A 25,055-nucleotide genomic window follows, 5' to 3' on the forward strand; every position below is an offset into this window, starting at 1 on the left:
TGTGGGGGGGGGGGGGAATTCATGATAGTTTGCAAATTCTCTTTGTCAAAAAATTAACTAATGCACAAAAAAAGATTGTTAGCTTTTTCACAAAAATTTAAATCTTTTCCTGGAATCAGTTGAGTGGAATTCATCGTAATTTTGATAGCTCATATTGAGTTAACTGAATTTTTTTTGATTGGGTTAAGGTCTGGTTATGTACTTTGTGACATAGTGCATTAGCATGCCCTGTGACAATAAAGGATGGCAGACTGTCATTAATATCGGCAGCATTGCTTCCGATATTAATCAACGTATATTAATCCGATATTAGTCAACGTCCATTCACTTTTGTAGAAAGTGAATGGACGTTGACTGTTCGAGACATGTTCAGAGTGGTTTGGTAGAGGGAGAAGTGTAAGCTGCAGATGTCAATTCAGAAGAACTGCTCATGGAAACATGTATGGAAAGGGCATGCAACAAAAAGCTGAACATCTGTGTGACTGAGTGCAGAGAGTTTGTAAGAGATGGTAATAATCAACTAAACAGCTTTCTTTTGTATAACTTGTTTGGCTATATGTAGAAACAATATGTTCCACTTTCAGGCTAGTATGGGTATTGTAAATAGCAAATTTCATAACTGTACAGTGTTAGTAGCTGTTTAGAAGAAATGTGATGCTAAGAGTGAAAAAAGAACCATCAGCCTTTTTTTTTTTTTTATTTTTAATGCAGAAAAAGCAGAGTATTCTCCAATAGAGTTGTGATCTTGTCTATAAATCTGAGTGTTACTGAAATGAGCAGACTTCTTCCCCCAAAAATAATAATAATAAAATGTGACTAAATCTTGGAAGAAATGAAGGTAATTTTAGTTTAAGCCATTCAAGAATTATCTGCAGAACCAGCATTTAGAAAATTGGATATTTGAGAAGCCAACGCTGGGAGAAGAAACATTGCTCTGCACAAGATTTCTCATTGACAAAACTATAGGTGGGTATGATTTATAGTCCATGGAAGATAAATTAATATATAAGAGGTAAAGAGTGAGACAAAAACTGAACCTGTGGAAACACCAATATTATGACAAGTGATGGCTGCTAGTTGTAAATTGCCCATTTCTGATTTTTTTTTTTTTTTTTTTTTGTTTTAATAAATGCAGTGATACACCAGCATGAGAGCTATATTGACTTGGCTTTTATTTTCAACAAGGAAGCACCTCAACAAAATTGATTTCCCATCAATAACATACTATTACTAGTAATCACCCATAACAGTGCTATTCATACAGATAAGTTACAATTATTGATCACAGTTACTTGAAATTTCATTAAATTTCTAAATATTTTAACAGATTTCCAGAAATTTTTGAGAATCATTTAAGTGGGGCAACAATATTATACATAAAATTAAACTAAACAGATGGACATTTATATATATATATATAATAATGATTTGCCAATTCATTTTAATACTTTTTTTTTTCCACAACTGAAAGCTACTGTATACTCTAAATATTTACACACTGCTGTGTGTGCAAAACATATAGCAACAATGCAGCTAAAAATTGAAATCATACTGATCCATAAGAAAATCCAGTAGCCCAGTTTTTTTTGTTTTTTTTTTTTACTTTTGTTTAGAAATGGAATTTATTTTATATCTGTTTACCATGGAAGAAATATAGATAATTTACCACTAATTAAATTTCATGAAAAGAATTTCTGGTTGCACTGCATGACTATGCATCTGGATTTTTAAATTTTTGTATTAGAGTGATTAAATTAAAAAGAAAAAGGTGAGATATCTATGAAGTAGTGGATCTGGGGAGAGGTTGGAGTTGTAAGAACAACAACAGCCAAGCAATTCAGGCTATAAACCAGAGTATTATAGTTATAGCTATGACACTCTGGTTTATAGCTTGAATTATTAAAAAAAAAAAATAGAGTGAAGTTGAAAATCTAACTTACTTGTGTATAATATAATTATATACTAAGGGTGACTAATCACCAATTAGTTTTTTGTTCTCTATTAGAAAAAAATGCAACTCACTGCTGTCCATATTATAAAAAAAAAAATATGGTACAGATTCCCCTTTTGAAACATCAAAAGGGAATAAAACATCAAATAAATATTATGAAAATACACTTTTAATTCCTTTTGTTATAAAACACTTACTTATTATTATAAAATGTAAAGGTGCATTCAAATATAACGTATAACTAATTTTTTTTTTAAAAATTCATGTCAAATTAAGGGAATTCACAAAAATGCAATAACAGAATAGTTATTTTATGAATATATATATAAATTATTTGCTTAGGTTCAGATTACTCATGATTCATGAAAAATCACTGTAATCTTGATGTGGACAGTAGTCCATCAATTTATGATCCTCATTCGCCATGTACTAATGTTATCATAAAGGAGATCACAGAAGCAGAAAAAGGATGCAAACCATCTGTATGCCTTAAGTATGTTCAAAGATAACAACAAGAGACCATTTTCAGAGAAACCATTTTATTTTCTTGTTCATTTTAGAAAATTGCTAAGGCTACCACAACGGTTGTGGGATGATTCACTCACTCCCTACTCCAGTACATCAAACAGTTGCCATCATTGGCCATACACACACCCACAGCATATAAAACTTTCACACTATTTTGTACAACGGTATGAAGCCTCAAAAAGCTTCTTACAAACATAACACAGAGTCCTGTGGGTTTAAATCACAGATTGTTTGTTAAAGAAAGAAATTTTCCTACATCAAAAACCTATTTCAGGCAACATGAAACATGAAAATATCAATACACAAAAATGTATGGTAACATCTAACTTAAGTTCCTTATAGGCAGGAGGCACATAGATGCATATATTGAGTGTGAAACACCGCATTAACAATGAACATAATACACATTTAAATCTTGTCTTTCATTAAGGGAAACATCAGCACTCCCCCTCTCCTTTCTTTTTACAATCTGGAAGGTTTTCTCGAGGCACTCACTGCAGTGGTTGGTCAATATTACAGCAATGTTTAGTAATTTACAAGCAACAATGTTACTTTATGCTAGAGCACTTTTTTAAAAGTGATTTTAAGCCCACAAGACACTAGTGCTGCAATGAGTCGAACTGAGATAAAAGGTGATACTGCAGGTGCACTCAATACAAAAAACATTTGATGGGTTCACCTGCAAAATTGGTGCCATAATGGCACACAAAGTTACAAACTCTGAAATGAAAATAAAAATCTACAGGAAAAAAATTATATCAAAATTAGATTAAAAAGGAAAAATGATTTTCTGCGTACAGAAATTTATGTTGTGTTTCTTTTTTTGCATCATGTTTTCTTTATCTGCACCTTCAATGTGCACAAATGCCCTATTAGAGGGTATTATTTGAGCATTATACTAGTTTTTTTTTTTTTTTTTTTTTGGAAAGTTTAAAATTTAGTATTGCCTATTTTGACACATGTACATGATATCTTAACATCTAAACTAAACCCTTTATGTGGTCCAAAACAAGGCTGCTACTTTACGGTTTCAAACAGAGCAGCCAGTTAGTTCTAAAATCTCCAAGTTCAAATTTGAGATATATATATATATATATGAACTACCTTGTATTCTCTCATTCCTTGATGAAATAAGCTAACACTATTAATCTATAAGCAAAAATGGATTCAAAAATCCATTTGGATCTATATTATTTTATTTTTTTGGTCCAACATATCTAACATTTAGATGAAAGAGATATTTGAGATAAATGCTGATTATTTTTAAAATGCAAAATATTCACTCTGATTATTAGTTTGCCACCTACGAAAGTGCACTTTTATTACTTGGGATCTGATTTATTCGGAGAGGAAAATAGTTGCCATTGATCCTGTGATCCCCCATAGGGATCTACCACATTTATAAACTCGGTAAGAATCCAAATCAAAGCAAGAAATAGGCCTATTCATTGTTGGGAATGAGTCATGACACTTATCGTAAATCTGTGCAAAAAATTTGAAATAAAAATGAGCCAAAACTAGTCTCTCTCAAAATGTCCCTGTAACTGTTTAAGTAAACTAAACTGCAGTTAACAATGATCATAATGTACATTTAAATCTCATTAAAGCTGAAAGGTATGCACGATATTTAGTTTACGCTTTTAATGCCTACATGTATCCAAATAATTACTGCTGCATACGTATTTAATAGCTAAATTTCATCTATGTTTGGATGGGAGAAAATCCCTATTCCAGCAACATTTATTTATTTTTAAGCCACATGATACAGTGACAGAGAATGGGGTATTTGAGAAGTGCAAATGAAAAAAAAATATATATATACTGGCCTATAAGGATTATGTTTTTTTTTTCCATTATACAGAATTTATACTACATATTGTTAATTTTACTAAAATACTGTTTTTTCTCCTTATCTAGTCAGCTGATTTCTTTTCTTTGGGTAAATGCTAACTCTTTTTTAATTTTTTTTTTTCTGCTCGCTCATCTGCATACGTTTTAATGAGATCTGCACCTTAAATCAAGTAATTCATAAACTGAAACAAATTGTGCTGCACAATATCCAGTTACAACACATACCATATCCAATGTACACATATTTTTAAGAATATATAACCTATACATTAAACAGTGTGACTAGGATTTTCTGATGATGTTTGCATTTAAATTTAAAGATTCTTGAATCATTAAACTGGGGCGCCTCCGTAGCCAGGAGTAGCAGTGTGTAGCACATGCTTCTTGATTAGACCGGGGTTCGAGCCCATGAGCCACCAAATACGGAAGATGCAAAAAGGTCAGGGAATGACCAATGCATATCCCTGGAGCAATATGGCCTTAGTTGCTAATGCTCCTAAAAACCAAATAACAACAACAACATTAAACTGGATAAATTTTATAATTGAAAGGGCAAAAAAAAATTAACTGGCAAGATGCACAGAGGAGCCTATATGTTGCATGTGTAAGATCACTGATTTGAAGAAACAAGTAATAACACAAGGCAAATGTTACACAAGGCAAATGTTAGAGTATTCTGGTTATGAATTTCAAATGTTGGAAAATATTAAATCTTATGAAATTCCCATGAAAATATACTGATGATCATCAGAAAATTTATTTCTACACAGTAAAAAATGTACAAGATTAGAAACATATCACACAACTTGTAAAATAAAGAAGAAAGTCATTTTAGCCACCTAATCTTGGTTAACAGTGTCAAAAGAGGTTGTGTCCTATCTAGAGATTCTGAAACTGGTAACGAATAAATAAGGTATATATATTCTCCATATCCTCATATTTATTTACAGATTCTATGAAGCATTTTTTATTTATTTATTTTTTTATATATAATACTATACTTTATTAATGTTTAAATACTCGTAACTGATTTATAGCTCTAAACCTTTGGCTCAAGTTTGTACTGCATTTAGATTGACATCTACAACTGAAATAGGCATCTGAATATTTCTTAATCTCTACTAATATTTTAAAGCTATTATTCAGATTCCTCCCACCCCTACCCATTCAAGATAATAAATTTACCAAAAAAAAAAAAAAAAAACCACCTTTTATTTTTAAGGCATGGTAAAAAAAGAAACAAAGAATTTCTAGTTATAACTGGTTTGCATGATCTTATATAGTTAAACATAAATTTGTATTTTGCAAGTGCGAGGTTTTCTCTTGATGACTGATTTAAAAACTACTCAAATGTCATTTGTCACTAAAAGTTCCTATTTTAAATCATCTAGCCTTAATTTTTTTTTTAGATGCTTTCACACACTTTCTTATGAACATTAATATTCAGATATCCATCACAAACTAAAGATTCTAAATTTACCAAAAAAAAAAAAAAAGCAGCAGCATGTGTGTGCACGCACGCACGCACGCACGCACGCACACACACACACGCGCGCACACACACACACACACACACACACACACACACACACACACACACACACACACACACACACACACACAAGATCTATTTTTAAGGCTTGGTAAAAATGAAGTAAGACAGAATTTATAATTGTAACGATTTGTATTACCATAATATAGTTCAATGTAAACAATTTGTATTTTACAGAGTGGTAATTTAATTTTTTTCATGACTGATTTATTAAAAAATAATGGAATGCCATTTGTCACTAAAATTTCCTATTTTAAATCATCTAGACTTCAGATCTCAAAATATTATAGCCAGCATAAGTAATTTCAGTTATAATTATCTGTTTCTTTACAATAAACTATAAGTCAAGATTTGTAACAATTTTGGAACATTAATAGGTATAACTTTTTATTTAGAAAAAATAGAATTGTGAAGATGTATCCACTCACTCTATACCCCTCCCCCCATCAACATTACAATGGCACAGGGTAACAGATGCAATTTTACATTCCAGCTTTTAATTAAGTTTGCCACTAATAATATTCTTGGAATTTGACAAGTTAAAGTAGTAAGGACTAAAGTCTGAATAGCTATGAAAAAATATTTTTTGCTAATTTCGTATAAAATGTAATCAAGTTGAGGATATATAAAGATTAGTTTTAGTAGAACCAAAAGCAATGACTCCCCACATACATATCCTACAAAAGTAAGCTTTCGACAATTTTATAGCAGCAAGAACTCATTAAAACTACAGTTATAGCATATAAGATTGCTATAGGAACCTTATTTTTTTTACTTAAGAATGCAAGAATACATGGTAGTAACAGAGTTTTAAGTAATTCAATTAAAAATGAATTTTGATTCTTTATCAGGTGCAGTAAAGCCAGGATATAATTGCAATCTAAATAATTCAACTCAGTTTTGTTCAAGAACAGATGCAATTTTTTCCAAAAAAAAAAAAAAAATTAATTTGCTTTTACACCTTTACAAGATGGCAAACGTATTAGGATCATATCAAAACTACTGTTATCACACAGTAAAAGAATGAAGTGCCTCAAGAATTTGACAGTACACTGTAAATTCAGGATTGTAAGAATCTGATGAAAGATCAATTTGTATTATGTAAAATTATAACACTGAAATCTGGATTACATGAACTCAAAGAAACAAGCTGTTTCATTAGTTGCTTATAAGAACAAATTTTATTTATTGAAACTATACAGCACATATCATGCATACATTTTAACAAATGGGTTTATGATATGCTGGATCCAAATTAACCCCCCCCCCAAGCCCTAATCTATAATATGAGCCGAAACTAGTTGTAAAAGGCTTGAAACAAACAAACACATACTGGTATAATTTTTCTTTATATATATATATATATATATAAAGAAATATAGGGATTTCTTTTCAAAACTTTTCTATGTAATTAATACCAAATTTATCAAATCTTGGACCAAAACAATTATTTTGACATTTTAATCTTTTATTAAATTTCCTGCTACAGATATTAAAAAGATATGCTGCTTTTTTTTTCAATATCTATAACTAAAATCAACAGCACATGAAGGTTATGACTTCAAAAGACATCAATTTACAAATGCTCTCTCTCTCTAACACACACACACACACACACACACACACACACACACACACACACACACACACACACACACACACACACAGTAGTTTCAATATATATCAAATACCATGCAAGATTATTAAAAACTCATTCAAAAATATATTTACAACTCCGCTCTCGCAGTTTTTCATAAACATTTTATGGATGTAAGGAAGACGTTAGTTTTCTGTGGTGCAATCTATAAATGTCTGACAAAGGCATGTTGTCAAGCTTTTCTGTATTAGATTAGCACGGAGAAAAGTTTTTCATCAGGAAGCATCATATTATAAAGACACTTCAAACATGAGCATTTATAGGGTGTCAACTGCGATAAATTACATCAATTACTGCAGTAAGTAAAATAGGAAAAAGAACACTGTGACCTGCTACTCAAGAACAGTTGGATTTAAAGTAAGATATGTAGTACAAAGGCAGTTTTCTTTTGCCAGTGGTAGGGGAAAATGGCACTTCAGTATTTGAATTTTGTTATATTAAAATTACGTAAAGAGCAACATAGGACTTTTTTTTTTTTTTTTTACTTCTTCACCATTTGTACAAGTATGTTGTATGACATACCTAAGAAAGGGGAAAAAAATATATATGTGCAACAAAGATTGGTTATTCTCTCAACTGCTTATATGACCACGAGACAGTTTGCATTTTTGTTTCTAAACAAATGGTCTTTAACTGCTCAGTATTCTAATTTAGAATGGAACTTACAGTTTAAACAAAAGTAGATATCAAATAACTTAAATATTGACATTATTTTATTTTTAAATGTTAATTATGTTGGAATGAGATTTACCTGATTATCTAATACATGAGAAACAGCTGCTCTGCAGTCCCTAAACACAGTGAATACATTAACTGATCATGATACAGCAACTGCTAATACTTTTAAATACCTATTAGTGCTACTGCAACAGAAGTACTAATAAAATAGAATCACTAAGTATTCAGTATTCTATACAGAATACTGAATCAATTCAGTATAGAACTTATGAAAGGCTAAAATTTCAGAAAAGAATCCTGAGAAATATTTGTAAATTACCTACACAAAAGGCACATGATGCAAAGGCATATGAAGTTAACTCTACTAAATTAGCATTTTTTGAAACATTCTTTTATCCTCATTAAGTAACCAATATCAAAGCATGATAAAAGAAACAGAAAAATAGTAACATATCATTTTCTCTTTCCAAAAGCAGTAACAATTACTGAAGATGCAGAAATCAGATGACTGGCTTTGGGGGTGGGGGAGACTGGGAAAATAAACAACCACTCTTCTGTATAATTCTTATGTAGAATATATTATTTTTAATAGAAGGGCAGATAAAGGCTGATTTTTAAGATACTAACAATCCTGTCACTTTTAAATCTTATCACCGGGTTTGATTATATTCATCTAATTTCTTAAACATTTTAAATACTGAAATACTATTTAAAAATGCACTGATTACAGTGTTTTATCAGTGTGTGTGTGTGTGTGTGTGTGTGTGTGTGTGTGTGTGTGTGTGTGTGTGTGTGTGTGTGTGTGTGTGGGAAAAAACAATATTAACAAAGTTCCTGAATTTACAGTACTGTAAAGCAAAAAAGTTTGCAGCAAAATGCAGACAGCATCAGAAATCTCACATGGTGGGGAGGCACAATTAAGTCCCTGTTTTTGGCTGCCCTCAACCGGTTTCTGTGCGTTGAATGGAAGCTATGGCTGGGGAGCCTAACTTTGTACTTTTGCTGTTCTTCAGCTTCAAATCAACTGGTGAAAATTTATATCATATACAAACAACTATGTACATTTGGAGCCTCTTTAGGGACTCCAAGCTGTGAAAAATAGCTCTCAATCTAGTGAGTGTGGCCCTGGTTTGCCAAGGCAAATGTGGCACCAAGAGATGCTGCAGATCTAGTTACAATAATCTCCAAAAAAGAGCAGGCACAATTAATGTCCTAGATGAGTCCAGTGCTGAAGCTGGAAAATGTATGTTAGTTGGAGAAAGAGACAAGCTCCAAATGCTGGGTTTTTTTATTGTTGTCCTTTCCTTTACTCAAGCTCTTGTTATTATGATTTAAAAACCTAATGTACATCCTTCTGGCCAGTCTTTGGAAGAAATGTGCTTTTGTATTATATATACAATTAGCATAAAACGAAAAAGAAGTTGATAGTTTTTATTTCAAAAAAATCCATGGAAAAAAATATATAAAAGAGTGATAAAAAAAGGCAACAAAGTCTAGACCCATGATATGTTGCACCAGAGCCACTACTACTCTGTATGTTATTCCATATTTTATTTAAAATTAATCAGATTACCTTGCCTAAAGATTCTATTTAAATTTGATACAAAATAAAGTAAACTTTTCATTAGAACAAAATAATTAAGATTTTTTTTTTTTTTTTTTTTTTAAAGAGCACATAAATTTAAATAATAATTTCCTCCAAAGTCTGGATTAAATGTTCAGTCATGTCAGACAAGTAAAGACATTGTCACATCACTCACCACTTATACTACAACACCGACAAAATCCTTGCACATGGAAAAGTAAATCTGCATGCAAATACATGCATCTTCCCTCTTCAATTACATGGTAGAGAAAAAAAAGCTCCTCTTTTAAGGGCCAACAAACTTTAATTTGCTATATATTATGAGATTAATAAAGAGGTAGAAATACACATTTTGGCCCACTGAGATGAATAAGGCAGCTACTGGCATATTTCACCACCCTCTTCAATCCACAAGCAAGATGAACTTGTTATGCATAATATTAATTTGAAAATTACATTATCAAACCTGTTCAGTATATTTCTGTAGTATTTCTTCATTATAATTTTTTAAATATTATTGCACCAACTTTTCTAAACAAGTCTGACACTAAAACACAATTTTTATAATCACAGTACATGTTAAAGTACCACAATTGCACTATAACAATTTTTGCTATATCGTCAAAGAAAACAATTAGAGGAAAGGCCGTTTTACTTTCAACAATCTTTCCTCTGTATTTTAAGGATCAAAGAAAGACTAATGTTTTAAAGAAATTCTTCCTTAATGAATTAAGTGCACAAGAAAAGGCATTTGAAACGTATATCCAAAATTAGGCCATTAACACCATTCATAAAGATATAATTTCAAAATGTTCAACTTTTTTTTTTCTCCCCCTCTCTCTCTCTCTCTTTTTTTTTTTTGTTTTAAACATTTCACATTATGCATAAGGCATTCATCTCAGCACCTAACAAAAATCATCTTATTCAAACTCTAAGCAATAACACATTACAATGACTAACTAAAGTATATAAAAATGACTATCAGATCCAAGTATTTTTCTGAGTAACACAAAAACAGATGGCAATTCAATATCAAATATACAGTTAATGCAGGGCGAAATAGATTTTGTTGCCCGTAAAATTACAGCATATGTATTAACTCTGCATGGGAAGATCAGGCTTGAAATGAACCTAGCCTGCACACATTAGATAATATTGATAATCAGTACTAGAAAGCCAACTAAAAAAAATAAACTGTTCTTTTTACTATTATTTTTTCCCTTCTCTATCATCATATGCATACAGTTTACTTTGCATACATTTTTTTGTCATTATTAAAAGTCAAACAATGGATGATAATGTGACATAAAAGATAAATTAAACTATTAGATGATATGATTTCTTAGACGTATCAAAAAATTAATTTTTGTTCTGATCATGACTTTAAATAACATAGCAGTATATCAAATACTGTCATACAATTATTTCTCTATTTGATGAGAGCCAATTTTTTTTTATTCTTGAAGTTATAATAAAAAAAAGTATAGCAAGTTGATTTCAAGCCCCATGTTATATAATCATGAAAATGCTTCATAAGTAACTGAACATCCTACAGTGTTTAAGTTGCTGAAGTGTTGATGTAGGATATAATACATCCATTTGAATCTACCTGTAGTGATGTCAAATTACTAATAAATCCCCCAAAACTTGTTACATATCAAATTTCTCTCAATTTTTATATGCAAATTTTTAAAAGTAAGCCTTTGAGTGAAACAACTTTTCTGCAATTTCTCCATAGTATAACTGTAATTAAACAAAAGATGAACAATAATTAATGTACCAGAATTCAAAGAAAGAAAAAATAAATAAATAGAAGTAGAACTTAGATAGTATTAAGAAATACTGTACTGAAATCCAACAAGAATGGATGGTGAAAATCTCTGCACCCCCCCCCCCCCCACCATTTTTGGCAAAACTTCAAATTGTAATTGCTCTGTACATGTACAGTATGCTGGAAAAAGCTACTGGCCATTTGTGTAAGAATTTGGTGAAACACCAATTATCCTTCTTCCTCACCAAATGTAAAGTCCAGATTGGAAACTATTTGTTCACATTTCAAGTTAGTGCCACTTACAGGCACACGTGTGAAAATCCTCCAGGTGCTCCTGGACTATACAGGCACCAAATGAATGAGACTAATTTTTCATTGAAGTCTTTCACTGGTTGAATGAGGAGATACTTGTTTAAGAGCATCATCGGCGGGAGAAAGCGGCTGCAGCTCTTTGTACAGAGGACAAAATGCTGAGCTTTGGCTAGGCAACAGAACAAAGTTCACACTAGGCTTCAAGGAAGTGTCATCACCAGAATCAACAGTCGCCACTGGTTTCCTACAGGAAAATTTTGAATTAATTTATTAGCTAAATTAAAATATATATCATAAATATAACAATTAAAGCGAGAAATATTTTTGCAAATTTTCTAATACTTCACAGCATTCAAATAAATTAATAGGACAATGTTTCCAAATTCAGAAATGGAAATTGGCTTCAGGCTGAAACAAGAGTTCCTCATTAATTGAACTTTGCAACCATATTACCCAAAAAAAAAAAAACACTACTGAAAGTAAAGTGGTGGGAATACATTATAAAGTGATTGAGGCCTTAGGGAAAAATGTTTTAAGGAGCCTTTTGTAGTCACAAAATTATTTATGTGACTACAAGATCTTAATACAAATAGAGATAAGCATTACCAAATAACCTAGATAACATTTTTCACAAATTATCTTATGATATCTGAGAAATTAATTTCATTTTACAATTCACTTTATAGAGATATTTCCAGGAATAAGATAAAAGTGCTTCTCAATTCTGGCTGTTTGTTGAATGCAAATACTTTTTTTTATTAATTTTAAATTTGAGAAACTATTCAGCTGAAATGGCAGTTATTGGAGTTGTTAACTTTATTCTTACTACATATATATAGGTTTGGACATATGAACTTATTTAGTTATAACAAATTTTTAAATATTCTTGTTCTATCTAACCCACAGTTGAGTAGAACAATAATTCAAAACAGTTTCAATTCCTCGGGCAGATCATTTCCATCAACTTCATAAAAATCACCATTTCGTACAATCCACATGACTATTCTTATAATTTTTCATGAGATTGGCATCATCCATATTTTTCAGATTACTAATGTGTTCAAATCTAAAAATAGCAACATAATTTTCATACAATTTGAATAGGTTTTTATTTTTTTTATTTTTACTGGGACAAGAGCATGGTCAATAATTTTTAAAAAGCGATTTGTTCTGAACAATTCTTCCATATATATGTTAATTTGATTAACGGATTCATATTTAAAATTTCTTTTCCTCGTTAACCTCTATCTTAAATTTTGCCTTTATGTTCGGAGCCCTAGCATAAAATGCTGACAGAATTTTGAAATCATTTAAAGCAGTACCATTTAAAGTCACTAAAAAAAAAATAAATTAAATAAATAAATGTTTTAATGACCAACATTTTTCTCACTATGTTCACTTTATATTTCATACCATATAGTTATTTTTAATAAAATTCAAATGATATTTATTATAATGATTTATGACATAACTTCTTTAATTGTGAAGATCTGTAAAAATACCGCTTTCCCTAAAGCCTTATTTCAAAAGTTATCATTTTTTCTTTTTTGTTCTGTCTGTTCTGCACTCCCACCATAATTTTTACAAAGGGCTTTGCTGATAAAATGAGTGTTTTTTTTTTTTTTTTTTTAAATTTCTTATCTGGAAGTATATTTACAATTACTATTTTTCTGATGATCTCCAAAAATATAACCTGTATACTGAATAAAAATACGAGAGGTGTTAAAATCCATTCCAGATATCAGAGTTGTGAGCAGATGAAAGAAACAAATTTTCACACAATTAGTGCTTTGTTCTCTTTGTACAAAGAGATAAGTAATCATAAACAGAACATACAGTGATTCAATTTTTAACTGAAAAAAAGTAAGAACGAGAGGAAATCCATTATTTTCAATAATGGATTTCCCCTGGTTCTTACTTTACTTTTATGAAATTATTTTCAACCACATAAAACCGATTTTGCTTTCCAAGTTGGTGACATCAACTGATATTATTAACATCAGTTGATTCCACTAAATATTGTTTCTTGTACCAACTAAGAGATACTGTTCAAGGCTTAAACCTAAATGGATGTCAGATGAACTGATGAGCTAATGGCAGAGAACAAAAGCACATAGGATTAATTAGAAATCATATTGGCTTGGCCATGATTTTTACCTCCACTAACATATCAGCTGCTTGCAGACAATTTTTATGTGTTGATTTCGAAAGTAATTCTTAGAATTTCACATCATGTCACAGTTTTTATATAAACAGGTTTTAGTGTTTACTCATAATACACATATATTACTATAACTTAGGGATATGACACTGATCTGTTGCAAATAATGTCAGCATGTGCTCAAAGATGTTAGGGAGGGTTAACATGTTAGGTCTCTGTAACCGAGTGGTCAGGAGCAGGAGTGCAGTTGCACATGCTCTTTGAGTAGACTGGGATTTAAGCCCCTGACTGCTAAATACAGTTAATCTGCCAACCTGCACTGGAACAGCATGGCAGATTATGGTCCATTTCCCTCAACATGAATTGTTGAGGAAGTTTGCATCCTGCAGTGGATTGATAACAGCTGCTGCTTATCTTACCTTTTAACATGTTTAACCTTATCTGGCTGCCACCCTCCCCTCCCACCTCCCTCTTAGTAATGGAAATACGGTCGTAGTACGAGTACAATTATAGTTTCTTTGTGTATTTATTGCATTTTGCTTGGGCTCCACATATCTGATGATGTAGCTAATGGAAAGTTAAAAACATACCTTTTGCTGTTCCTATGGTGTAATCAGAAAACCATATAACTATATTAATGGTTGTATAGTTTTCTTATTAATGCACAACCATATTAATGACTGCTATTTCTGTATGAAAAAAATATCAGGGATGGCCAGAAAAAAAAAAAAAAAAAATCAAACATAGCATCAAATATCCTAACTTATTATCTTCAATAGGGCCTGTTCTACATAATGAAGCCCTGCAAATAACAGATTGCCTAAAATCATGTGATAAAAGAAGCAGTGATGGATGTAGCAAGGATTCTTGTGTGTTGCAAACTCTCTTGGACCATGCACTTCAACAGATTTGATCTATCAGCCAGAAAATTAAAAGGTGCAACACTTAGTTAAGCAAGTGTAGATTATAGCGATTTAAAATTTCTAAAGAGTGAGCAAACCTCTTTGGCTCAAGGTTGCAATAGTAGAAGTTACATGAAGCAAGAACTAAAATTACTGTATACTAAATACATTCACAAAGCATTTTCAAAATATTTTGTCATGGAATATGGTATGTGTTTCTGTAAAGATGCTAGTGTTCTAAACAATTTGGCCATTGCACACAATCCTAATGAAAGGTGCATATTCATTAATGGCTCAAAATTAAGGAGGAACTGATGGAAATGTATTCTGACCAGTTCCTCTAGTTCATGCTTGAAGTGGCTTCATGGCTTGAAAGTATTCATATGAATACTTTCAAGCCATGAAACATGTTTCATATCATATGAAAGTACATAACATATGAAAGTATTTCAAAGATCCTGAATGCAATAAAGTACCATAACTTTGCTTGGAACGTCTGGTGACTTTAAGATAACTGGATTAATCACTGATCTAAAGGAAGGTTTCACAAAAAAAAATTGCATATAAAAGTATGGATTAATAAAGAAGGCAGCTCTGGATATAGAAGTGGATTTTGCTATCTAAGGAAAATGTTTCTCAATTTAACAGATGCAAAACTGAGATGAGAAATTTTCACTGGCCATCATATAAAGATGTTTTAAACAAACACACAAAGTAGGTTTGTGTCAAACATGTAGCAGCTTGGCAATCTTTTTTAAACAGCTCTGTATGGATTTCGTGAAAGAAGAAAAGAGCTGTTTCAAATGTATACTGAATTATAGTAGCAGCTTGGCAATTGTTTAAATATTTTCTTCATTCCCATCTTGGTTTTATCCCCTCAAAATCTGGAAGATGTAAATGATGCACAAGGGAAACTTTCATCAGGACATATCCACAATGGAAAAGTAGTACTAAGAATACTGCTACGATGGAAGATTACTGCTGGTTTCTTAAGAGGGAAAGCAAAATGGACTATAAGAAAGTTGGCTTGGTGTTTATTGGTGCAACAACAGTAAATGAATAAAAACAGTTATAAAAAGTAAAAAATGAAAGGTTGTTAAAAGATTATAAAGTGACTGTTGAAAATTGGTCCCTATGTCAGAAAAAGGATTTGTACACAATGTAAGAATAGAAGTCATCAAAAAGGTATAAATGATATATAAAGAGGTAATAAAAGTATATGTATCAGAGTATATTTTGAACAGATGTAAATAAGTTTATCAATTTTAAATATGTAAAAATAACTGACACATGGTCATTGTCATATAGTATCTGACTGAATGTACAGGCTTAGTCAAAAGCAGTAAAAGATAAGTTGTTCATGTCTAAAACATGGACATTCAGTTGTGTCTAATGGTTAAAATGGTGTGGCAGTCCTCACACATAGGAGGGCCACCCTCAGCAGAAAAGAATGCATAAGATGACTATATCCTATGTGGAGGTGAGCAAGAACAACTTCCTTTCTATGGTTCCTGGAGACTAAACTGCCTTTTTGGATCACAGGATTTATCTGATACAACTTGTTTATGACCTGTCCACGACATGATTGTTACCATTGGGAATGTAATATACTTTTTTTATTAACTTGCCTGCAGTCTCTGTAGGAGACTAGCAGGCCAGTATTGTTCTGGGATTGTGCTGATCGAGCTGCACAATCTGTCAGATCATTACCCTCAATCACAATGTGACTTGGGATTCAGCAGAACCAGATGACAAATGTACATTCATAAAGAAAACATGACCTGCTGAATCTTGGATAGGAGGGGATGAGGATTGTATCTAATCATTGATAACGCCTGTAATGCACTTAATTAATGTAATCTATACACCTTTGATATTTATTGAGTTTTAATTGGTCCAAAGCTAGCTCTATAGCATACAACGTTGTGGTATATATGCTGCACTCCTGGGGAATTTTCTCAGATACTATGCAACCTGGAAAAACTGCAGATGCTCTCACAGATGACTTCATTTTGAGCCATCAGTGAAGATAGGAAAGAAATCAGAGTAAGCAGAACAGTGGACAGCACAGAATTGAAGGTAGGCAGATGGTGAAGCACAGGCCTTTCCCCTGATATTAAAGGAGAAGCTGCACAACACAAAAGGGACAATTGGCAGTCTGATGAATGTTATAAAGATTTTACCATCATGGCTCAAAAGATATCCATGTAGGGTTGTCTGGCTAGGATATCAGTTTGAAAGTAAACTTTAACAACTGCTTTCATTGAAGCAACAGCAGTGGTTCACTTGCTCCAACATATAAGCTCTGGACAGGGGATGTTCGAAATGCTGGATGGCTTGATGATGAACTGGGTCTAGCCATTGAAGTATGCCATTTCTGGCAGATGCATACACTTGGGACCCATAATCTAATTTAAATCAGACAAGTGCATGATAGAGGTGGAGTAAAGTGCAGCGATCTGCTTCCCAATTATGGGAGGAGAAGGCATGTAGGGGGTTCAGTCTCCTTGTGCACCTTGTCCAAAGTTAACAGATATGTGGTAGAAATGTCAACTCATGACTGAATATAAGCCCCAAGAATTTTGTTTCAGGTGCTACTGGAATAATGTTTTGTCCAAGATTTAAATCAGGTTCAGGATGCATGTTCCATTTGCAGTGAAGTGTATGCAGACAGTCTTCTGAGACGAGAACCTGAAACCATTAGCCATTGCCCAAGACGATGTAGTCAGTGGAGTGCTGCAATTGTCTTTTGATAACCCTCAAGTTGCATGAATGTGAGAAGATGGTAAAGTCATCAATGAAGAGGACACTGTTTACAGATTCAGATGTCTAGTATCATTGTTGCGAGCTCCAGGGTTCCCCCCACTCTCCGCTGAGTTCTCAGTACTGGGCATAGCACAAGCCGTTACTTCCAGCCAACAACAGAACATGTTCTGCCATTGGCCAAACCCAACAGGCGTATAGCAGCCAGGGTGCACCAGACACTAGGTCTAATGCACCCTGACCCTCAATCCCTAGCTGCATGGAGGCATGCCAGGTTCTACTATCGATGACTCTTTACTGGGATCCCATGTAGTAAGTGAAAGGAGTTGGTGATAGTGGGAGAATTTTGGGATGTTTGGGTGGGGGGTGGGGATAAGAGAATAATAAGTTGGGAATGGGAGAAGGCATTCTCTAGAAAACTAAGTGATGAGAGTAGTAAAAGAATACAGATTGTGGTGATGAACAGTGACGACACTGTTTACAGCTGGAAGTTTGTTCGGTAATAGAATTAACTTTTATAGCAAAAAGGTAGCACTAAGAATGGACCTTGGGGGACTCCCTCCTCTTGGCAGAAAGGGCGAGAGAGAAAGGTTCCCACACAAACTAGGAATGAGCGGTTTGACAAAAAATTTTTAATAAAAAGTGCTAGATGATCTTTAAGACCAAAGTTGTAAATATCTCTTAAAATTCCAAATCTCCAAGTTGTGTCACATTTTTTCCATATCAAAGAAAATTGACACCAGGTGCTTGCTTTTGAGGAAAGCATCTCGGGTAGATGTTTCCAATCTTGTTAGATGGTTGAGTGTTTACCTGTTCCTTCGGAAGCCACATTATACTTTGGAAAAAGTCATTTGCTTCTAAATACCACAAAAGGTGTGCGTTGACCATCCTTTCCAGGATCTTGCTGAAGCAGCTTGTCAGGGCAATTGGGGGGGGGGGGGTAATTGCTAGAAATTTTTGGATCCTTTTCTGGCTTGGAGAAGGCAAGGATGTTTCTTCAGTTTGGTTTTCTGATAGGGACCAGATTGGTGGTCACCCAGGAGAAATTACTTTATCAGGATTCATAGCATTTTTAAATTTTGCTTTAGTGCCTGGGCTCTTCACCCACCACAGAGCCAAAATGGGATGTCCACTATCCAGAAAACAATAAATGTTCTTGGGAGAGGTATGCTAGGGCTACCAAGACACCACACCAACATTGCTGCCAGCCTGAATCTTGTTCCTTGGACCATGAGGGTAGGACATGGTTGACCCTCACAGGTGAACCCACTAGTTCAGTGTTTCCAAACTGGGGTCCGTAGACCAGTTCCAGAGGGTCAGCGAAATGTTCAAAAAGGGTATCAAGTAATATGCATTTGTTTGTTTATCTATATATATATATATATATATATATATATATATATTAGTGATAAAAAAGAAAGTTAATAATTATAACTGTAACTAATATTTATGGGTCAATGCAGTTGCAGAGCAATCATGCATTACGCCCATAATGTCTATAAAATATTAAAGATAATAGAAAAAGTAAATCAATGAAATAATACATTCAGGGATTTAAGAAAATGCAAAAAAAAAAAAAAAAAAAAAAAAAAAATTATTATCGCTTTTTACCCACAATCCAGATGACTTCAACTGGGGCCAAACACCCAGATTGAAGGCAAAAAACGACAAGAGGTTCTCTGTTTCTGTAATGATCAATATATGCTAAGTAATTTAAATCTAAACCAATATAGGCCAAATATAAATCAAATATAGTAATTAAAAAGTTAAGAAATTTTAGAAATTTTGGAATCAAAAGTAAGAAAATATAAGTAAATTATAAATGTAAGCATATATTAATCATCGTTGACCTGACAGAGAACATAATTTAATGATTAAAATAAGATTAAATATATAATACATACTACATTAAATATATAATACATTGGTCCTTGAGGTTGTCACAGACATTCTCTCAGATATGCCAGACAAGCTGTTCTTGCTACCTGGGAGTCTAAAACGCTGATGGAACTGATATTCGGGTGACACTCAAGTCAAAGTGGACCCAATTTCGGCGAAGTCCGGACGGTCTATGACAGCCAAATCCTCTGCTTGCACCTTCACGATGGTGGGACTGTTAGTAATCCTGGGTATAACCTTCATGCACAAGTACATGGTGGGTGACCACCCAGGTGTGAACCAACGTAAGCAGGGGTCGAGGTGTGGCGCCCACACCACATGGAGGAACGCCGCCCCTCTATGTTACCAGGCAGTACTAGGTGGTAGATGACTCTCATCAACCGGTGAAATACCACCACTTTGCTTATTGGAGGCTTGAAGTGGTGGAACCCATGTTTAGTCTCTAGAGCTAAGTTCCGGCCAACCCTTCCCTATCTCTTCCATCATGCAGTATGATTGATGATTTTTGAGGTTATGATGAATGTCGTGGCGAGATCCAATATTCCTTACATTTCGAGGGTACAGCTCTAAAACGGTGTTCGCAGGCCGGCCGCTAGTTAGTACACGGGACTGAACCTATTGGTAACTCTCTAGGAAGCTTCCGGATCAGCTAGTGTATAATCTTGCTACCTCTACTCTGCCAGATAGTAACTGGAGGGAGTCCGAGTAGTGTGTATGCGGGGAGCATTGTCGAGGCCACGTTATGTCAAGGATCTGGGTATATTCTTACCACATGTACGCCATATCCAAAAATTTCATTACTTCATACAGCATGTCCCACCCACTTTTTCTTACTATTGAATACACCATGAATTGTCAAAATAATAGAGCAAGCTTATCTGCGAAAAGATCTAAACCTCCCAAGGACTTCCTAATTCATTTCACAAATATACGTGGTCTCAATTCTAATCTCAACGATGTCCATTTCCACTTGCAGTCTTCCAAACCCCATGTACTTTTTCTGACTGAATCTCAGTTATCAGTTGATTCAACTACTGCTCATCTCAGATGTCCAAATTATTTGCTGTATGATTCCTTTCGCCTCAAAGGTGGTACTTGTGCATATGTCCGTTCTGATATTCCCTGTCAGAGACTTGGCAATTTGGAATCTCCTCTCTTTGATCTTCTCTGGCTTAAAATCTCTCTACCTCATTGTGTAAAATTCATCTGTTGTCTCTACCGTTCTCCCAACTCCACTAATCACTTGGAGCTCTTTGACTTCCTCTCTTTGCAAATTGACTTTCTCCAGTCCAACTTTCCTAACAGTGAGGTAATTTTCCTTGGTGATTTTAACGTTCACAACTCCAGCTGGCTTCCATTTTCTAGTCACACCGACCCAGCAGGTCGAGATGCTGAGGCTTTTGCAATTACTAATGACCTAGCACAGATTGTTCATTTACCTACAAGAATACCGGACAATCCTAATCATACAGCCAATACGCTTGATCTTTTTCTCACAAACAACCCTTCTAAGTACAAGGTTGAAGTGAGAGGTCCTTTAGGCACTTCAGACCACAACTTGGTGATTGTCTCTTCTCCAATGGAACCTTTATCTCATGGCTATTCCCAACCTCGTATTGTTTGGCATTACAAGAATGCAAAATGGGATGACCTGCGAGACTTCTTTTCTTCTTTTCCTTGGTCTGATTACTGTTTCAAAACTTCTGATGTCAACGTTTGCTCAAATCGTGTCAGTGAAATTATTCTTGCAGGAATGGAATCCTTTATCCCACACTCCACTTTAAAATCTCGTCCTTTATCTAAACCTTGGTTTTCCAATAAATGTGCTAAGGCTGTCCAAGAGAAGAACGTTGCATATCGTAATTGGCTTGTTTCTAATTCTTCAGTTTCATTTTCTGCCTACACCAAAGCTCGCAACAATTGTAAAGCAGTTATTAATCAGTCCAAACTAGAGTTTGAACAGGCTAAGAGTAGAAAACTTGCTTCTTGCCCTAATGGTAGCCGAGCATTCTGGTCTCTTGCCAAAGCTATTGGCCGCAACTTTTGCCCATCTCTGCTGCCACCTCTGTCCAAACCAGATGGTTCTGTTGTCACTTTAGCGAAGGATAAAGCTGACCTGCTAGCATCCCATTTTTCTTCGAGCTCATGTATTAATGATCTTGGTAAAACACCTCCCACCATTCCTAATACGCTCCATTCAATGCCTTCTGTGGTCTTCCGTTAAAAGGATATCAGAAGGATTTTGATGAATCTTGATGCTAAGAAATCTCCAGGTCCTGATGGTATTTCTCCACTTGTTCTCAAAACCTGTGCTCCTGAACTTATTCCTATTCTTTGCCGCCTTTTTTCACTTTCTTATTCCAAAGGTGTTTTTCCTTCTGCTTGGAAATTTGCTCATATCCAGCCAGTTCCTAAAAAGGGTGACAAATCCCTCCCATCCAATTATCGTCCCATTGCAATTACTTCTACTCTTTCTAAAGTAATGGAGAAATCAATTAACCGCCAACTCTTAAACTACCTAGAAACCTTCCGTCTGATCAACGATCGCCAGTATGGATTCCGTCAGTGTCGATCCACTGGTGATATTCTGGCTTATGTTACCCATTTATGGACTAATTCAATGGAAAGGTTCGGTGAAACACAAGTAGTTGCTCTTGACATCTCAAAGGCTTTTGATCGTGTTTGGCATAAAGGTCTTCTAAACAAGCTTCCATCTTATGGTTTGCCAACTGTTTTTAGTAATTGGTTATCCAGTTTTCTCTCTGATCGCTCACTGAGGGTGATGGTAGATGGCTCTCTGTCTTCTTACTTCTCCACTAATGCCGGTGTCCCCCAAGGTTCAGTTCTTTCCCCCACTCTTTTCCTCTTGTATATCAATGACCTTCTTCCATTGACTGGAAATCCTATCCATAGTTTTGCTGATGATAGCACATTGCATTCAACTTTTCATTTTGAGAAACCTTGTCCAGCTCAATCAGCTTCAAGTTCTCGAAAATCTGCTGCCAATTCCTTAAATGCCGATCTTCAGGTAATTCTCCAGTGGGGCAAAGACAACTTAGTTGATTTCAACCCTTCTAAAACTCAATCTTGTCTTATATCTCGCAAAAAGGATTCTTCTGCTCCTATGCTTATCTTTAGTGACACTCCGATTTCTAGGCAAAATGATATATCTCTTTTGGGGATTACCCTGACTTCTAATCTCTCTTGGCACAAGCACATTACAAATATTGCTTCCTCTGCATCTAAAAAACTTGGTTTCCTCTTTCGCTCTCGGCGTTACTTTTCTCCCAAACAGCTGCTCACTCTGTATAAATCGCAAATCCGCCCTGCCATGGAATATTGTTCCCACATCTGGGGTGGTGCCCCCAAAACCTCTCTCAGGCTTCTTGATTCCATTCAGAAGAGGGCAGTTAGGTTAATTAATGATTCATCTCTAACAGAGTCTCTCCACTCGCTTTCTCATAGACGCACTGTTTCTGCTGCATGCCTCTTCTACAGATACTTCCATGGGCACTGTTCTTCTGAATTGGCTTCTATAATTCCCGCTCTCTCTTTCAAAACAGTCCGAACACGTGCCGTCACCAGCCAACATCCATTTACTGTCCAACTTCAAACCCACAGAACCAACTTTTCATCTTCCTCATTTATTCATTCAACTGCCGTTTTCTGGAACAACCTTCCTTCATACGTATTTCCTGAAAATTACAATCTACAGAAGTTCAAGTCCAATATCAACAAATATCTTCTTTCATCTTCTCAACCTCCAACCCAAGCACGGTACTAAGTACTATAGGTTATAATACCTCTCGTGTTTGGGGTTCTCATAAAAAAAAAAAAAAAAAAAATACATATTTACCGTATCCAGGACATAATGTAATAGTCGTCAAAATAATATGTGGTGCCCCTTATGTGATGGATATGGTAAAAATAAATATAAATAAATAATTAATGAATTAGCTAATTAAATCTAAGTTAACGCAAAGAGAAACATGCAGATAGTAAGAAGAAAAACTAAAGGAGTAGGAATAATAGAACCTGAACTCCACAAAGGCGAAAAACAGTGGTATAGATAAGAAAGTTTCTCCTACGTCCTCGGATTGTCCTAATAATTTCGGAGAAATAAAATCAAGAGTGTAGGACAGTTTAAAGACATTACAAGATATAAGTTGTGGTCGGGTATGCCCGGGATCACAAACCCGTTCCTATAGTAGGATCCTGATCTGAATTTGCATGTAACCTCAGCGTGAACTTAAGTAAACTTAAATGAATTTAACTATGTATATAAAAAAAAAAAAAAAAAAAAAAAAAAGTAATACACTGTAATTTGCAAGCCGGTGGGTACAAGTTTTCTACACCGTAAGACACCAAGAATGCAAAGTGTATCTTATGTACATATATACATGGCACTAAATATGTCAATTATATTGAACCAATGGGTTCAGAAAACAAATTTTTGAAATTAATTATGTTCATCACTTTCCTGAAGTGGTATTTCAGGTAAGCGATAGGGAAATTATTATTAATCAACTTGTTGTACAATGCTATTATGTTTGCTGAACAGTTTTTATTATTATTGCAAATATAAGCAATCCTTGGACATTGGGATCAAATGATGTTAGCATGCACTGATTTTGATATATTAGATCTCCAGTTTGTAAGGCCGACTACATTGAAATTAAATGCGTCTATTTTATTATATACGTTTACGTCTCTATTATTATGGAATATTTCTATATGAAGATCCAGGTAATTTGCTATAGTATCAGGACTATTAGTTTTTTCTAATACAAGTTCTTCTGGATATAATTTACTGTAATCCTGGACAAAATGTGGACAATTAAACACACATAGATCATCTACGTATCTGAATATAAGTAGGTTATCTTGGAATGCTCTTTCTGTATAATATAGATAAAGGTTTGCGATTATGCTTGATGCTGGATTTCCCATAGGGATGCCAGTCACTTGCAAGTATAACGATCTTCCGTCATATACATAATTATTAAAGATGAATAAATTTATTAGAGTATCCCAATAGGTTAAATCAACCTTTACAGCATTTTTATTTTCCAAATATAGTTTCTGGAGAATGACTTTTAAATTATCAAGATTAATGCTTGTAAAGACTGTTAAAGTCAAATGTTTGTATTTGTTGAATATTGTTATTTTTTATTGCATTTATAATTGGTAAGTTATTATTTATTATAATAGTTTTATTTAAGTTATTTAATATAATTTTAAGTAACTTTTCTAATGTTTTTCCTAGAAATTCAGCATAACTATCTCTACATGATGTTATGAATCTAAATGCAATAGGTGATTTATGAAATTTGGGTATGCCATATATAAACGGATATTTTAGGTTATTATACTTTAACTAAATTTTTTATGCAATGCAATTAATTTTTTGATTATTATATTAGAGGAAGATGTTATGTGTTATAT

The 25,055-nt window shown here is 33.8% G+C and overlaps 1 protein-coding gene across 1 annotated transcript in view; it reads right to left on the reverse strand.

Moving 5' to 3' along the window:
• Positions 1-11,696: 11,696 nt before the first annotated feature.
• LOC150091185 (glucocorticoid-induced transcript 1 protein-like) overlaps positions 11,697-25,055 on the reverse strand; it is a 362,458-nt gene continuing 349,099 nt past the window's right edge. The window contains exon 9 of the mRNA XM_090382684.1: positions 11,697-12,129. Within this exon, the coding sequence (XP_090238810.1) occupies positions 11,946-12,129 (184 nt within the window). The 3' untranslated portion in view covers positions 11,697-11,945. The remainder of the gene's footprint in view (positions 12,130-25,055) is intronic.

Source organism: Mastigoproctus giganteus, chromosome 1 (genome assembly GCF_048544385.1).
Source record: "Mastigoproctus giganteus isolate SK-2022 chromosome 1, ASM4854438v1, whole genome shotgun sequence".
In the NCBI taxonomy this organism is placed as follows: Eukaryota; Metazoa; Arthropoda; class Arachnida; order Uropygi; family Thelyphonidae; genus Mastigoproctus; species Mastigoproctus giganteus.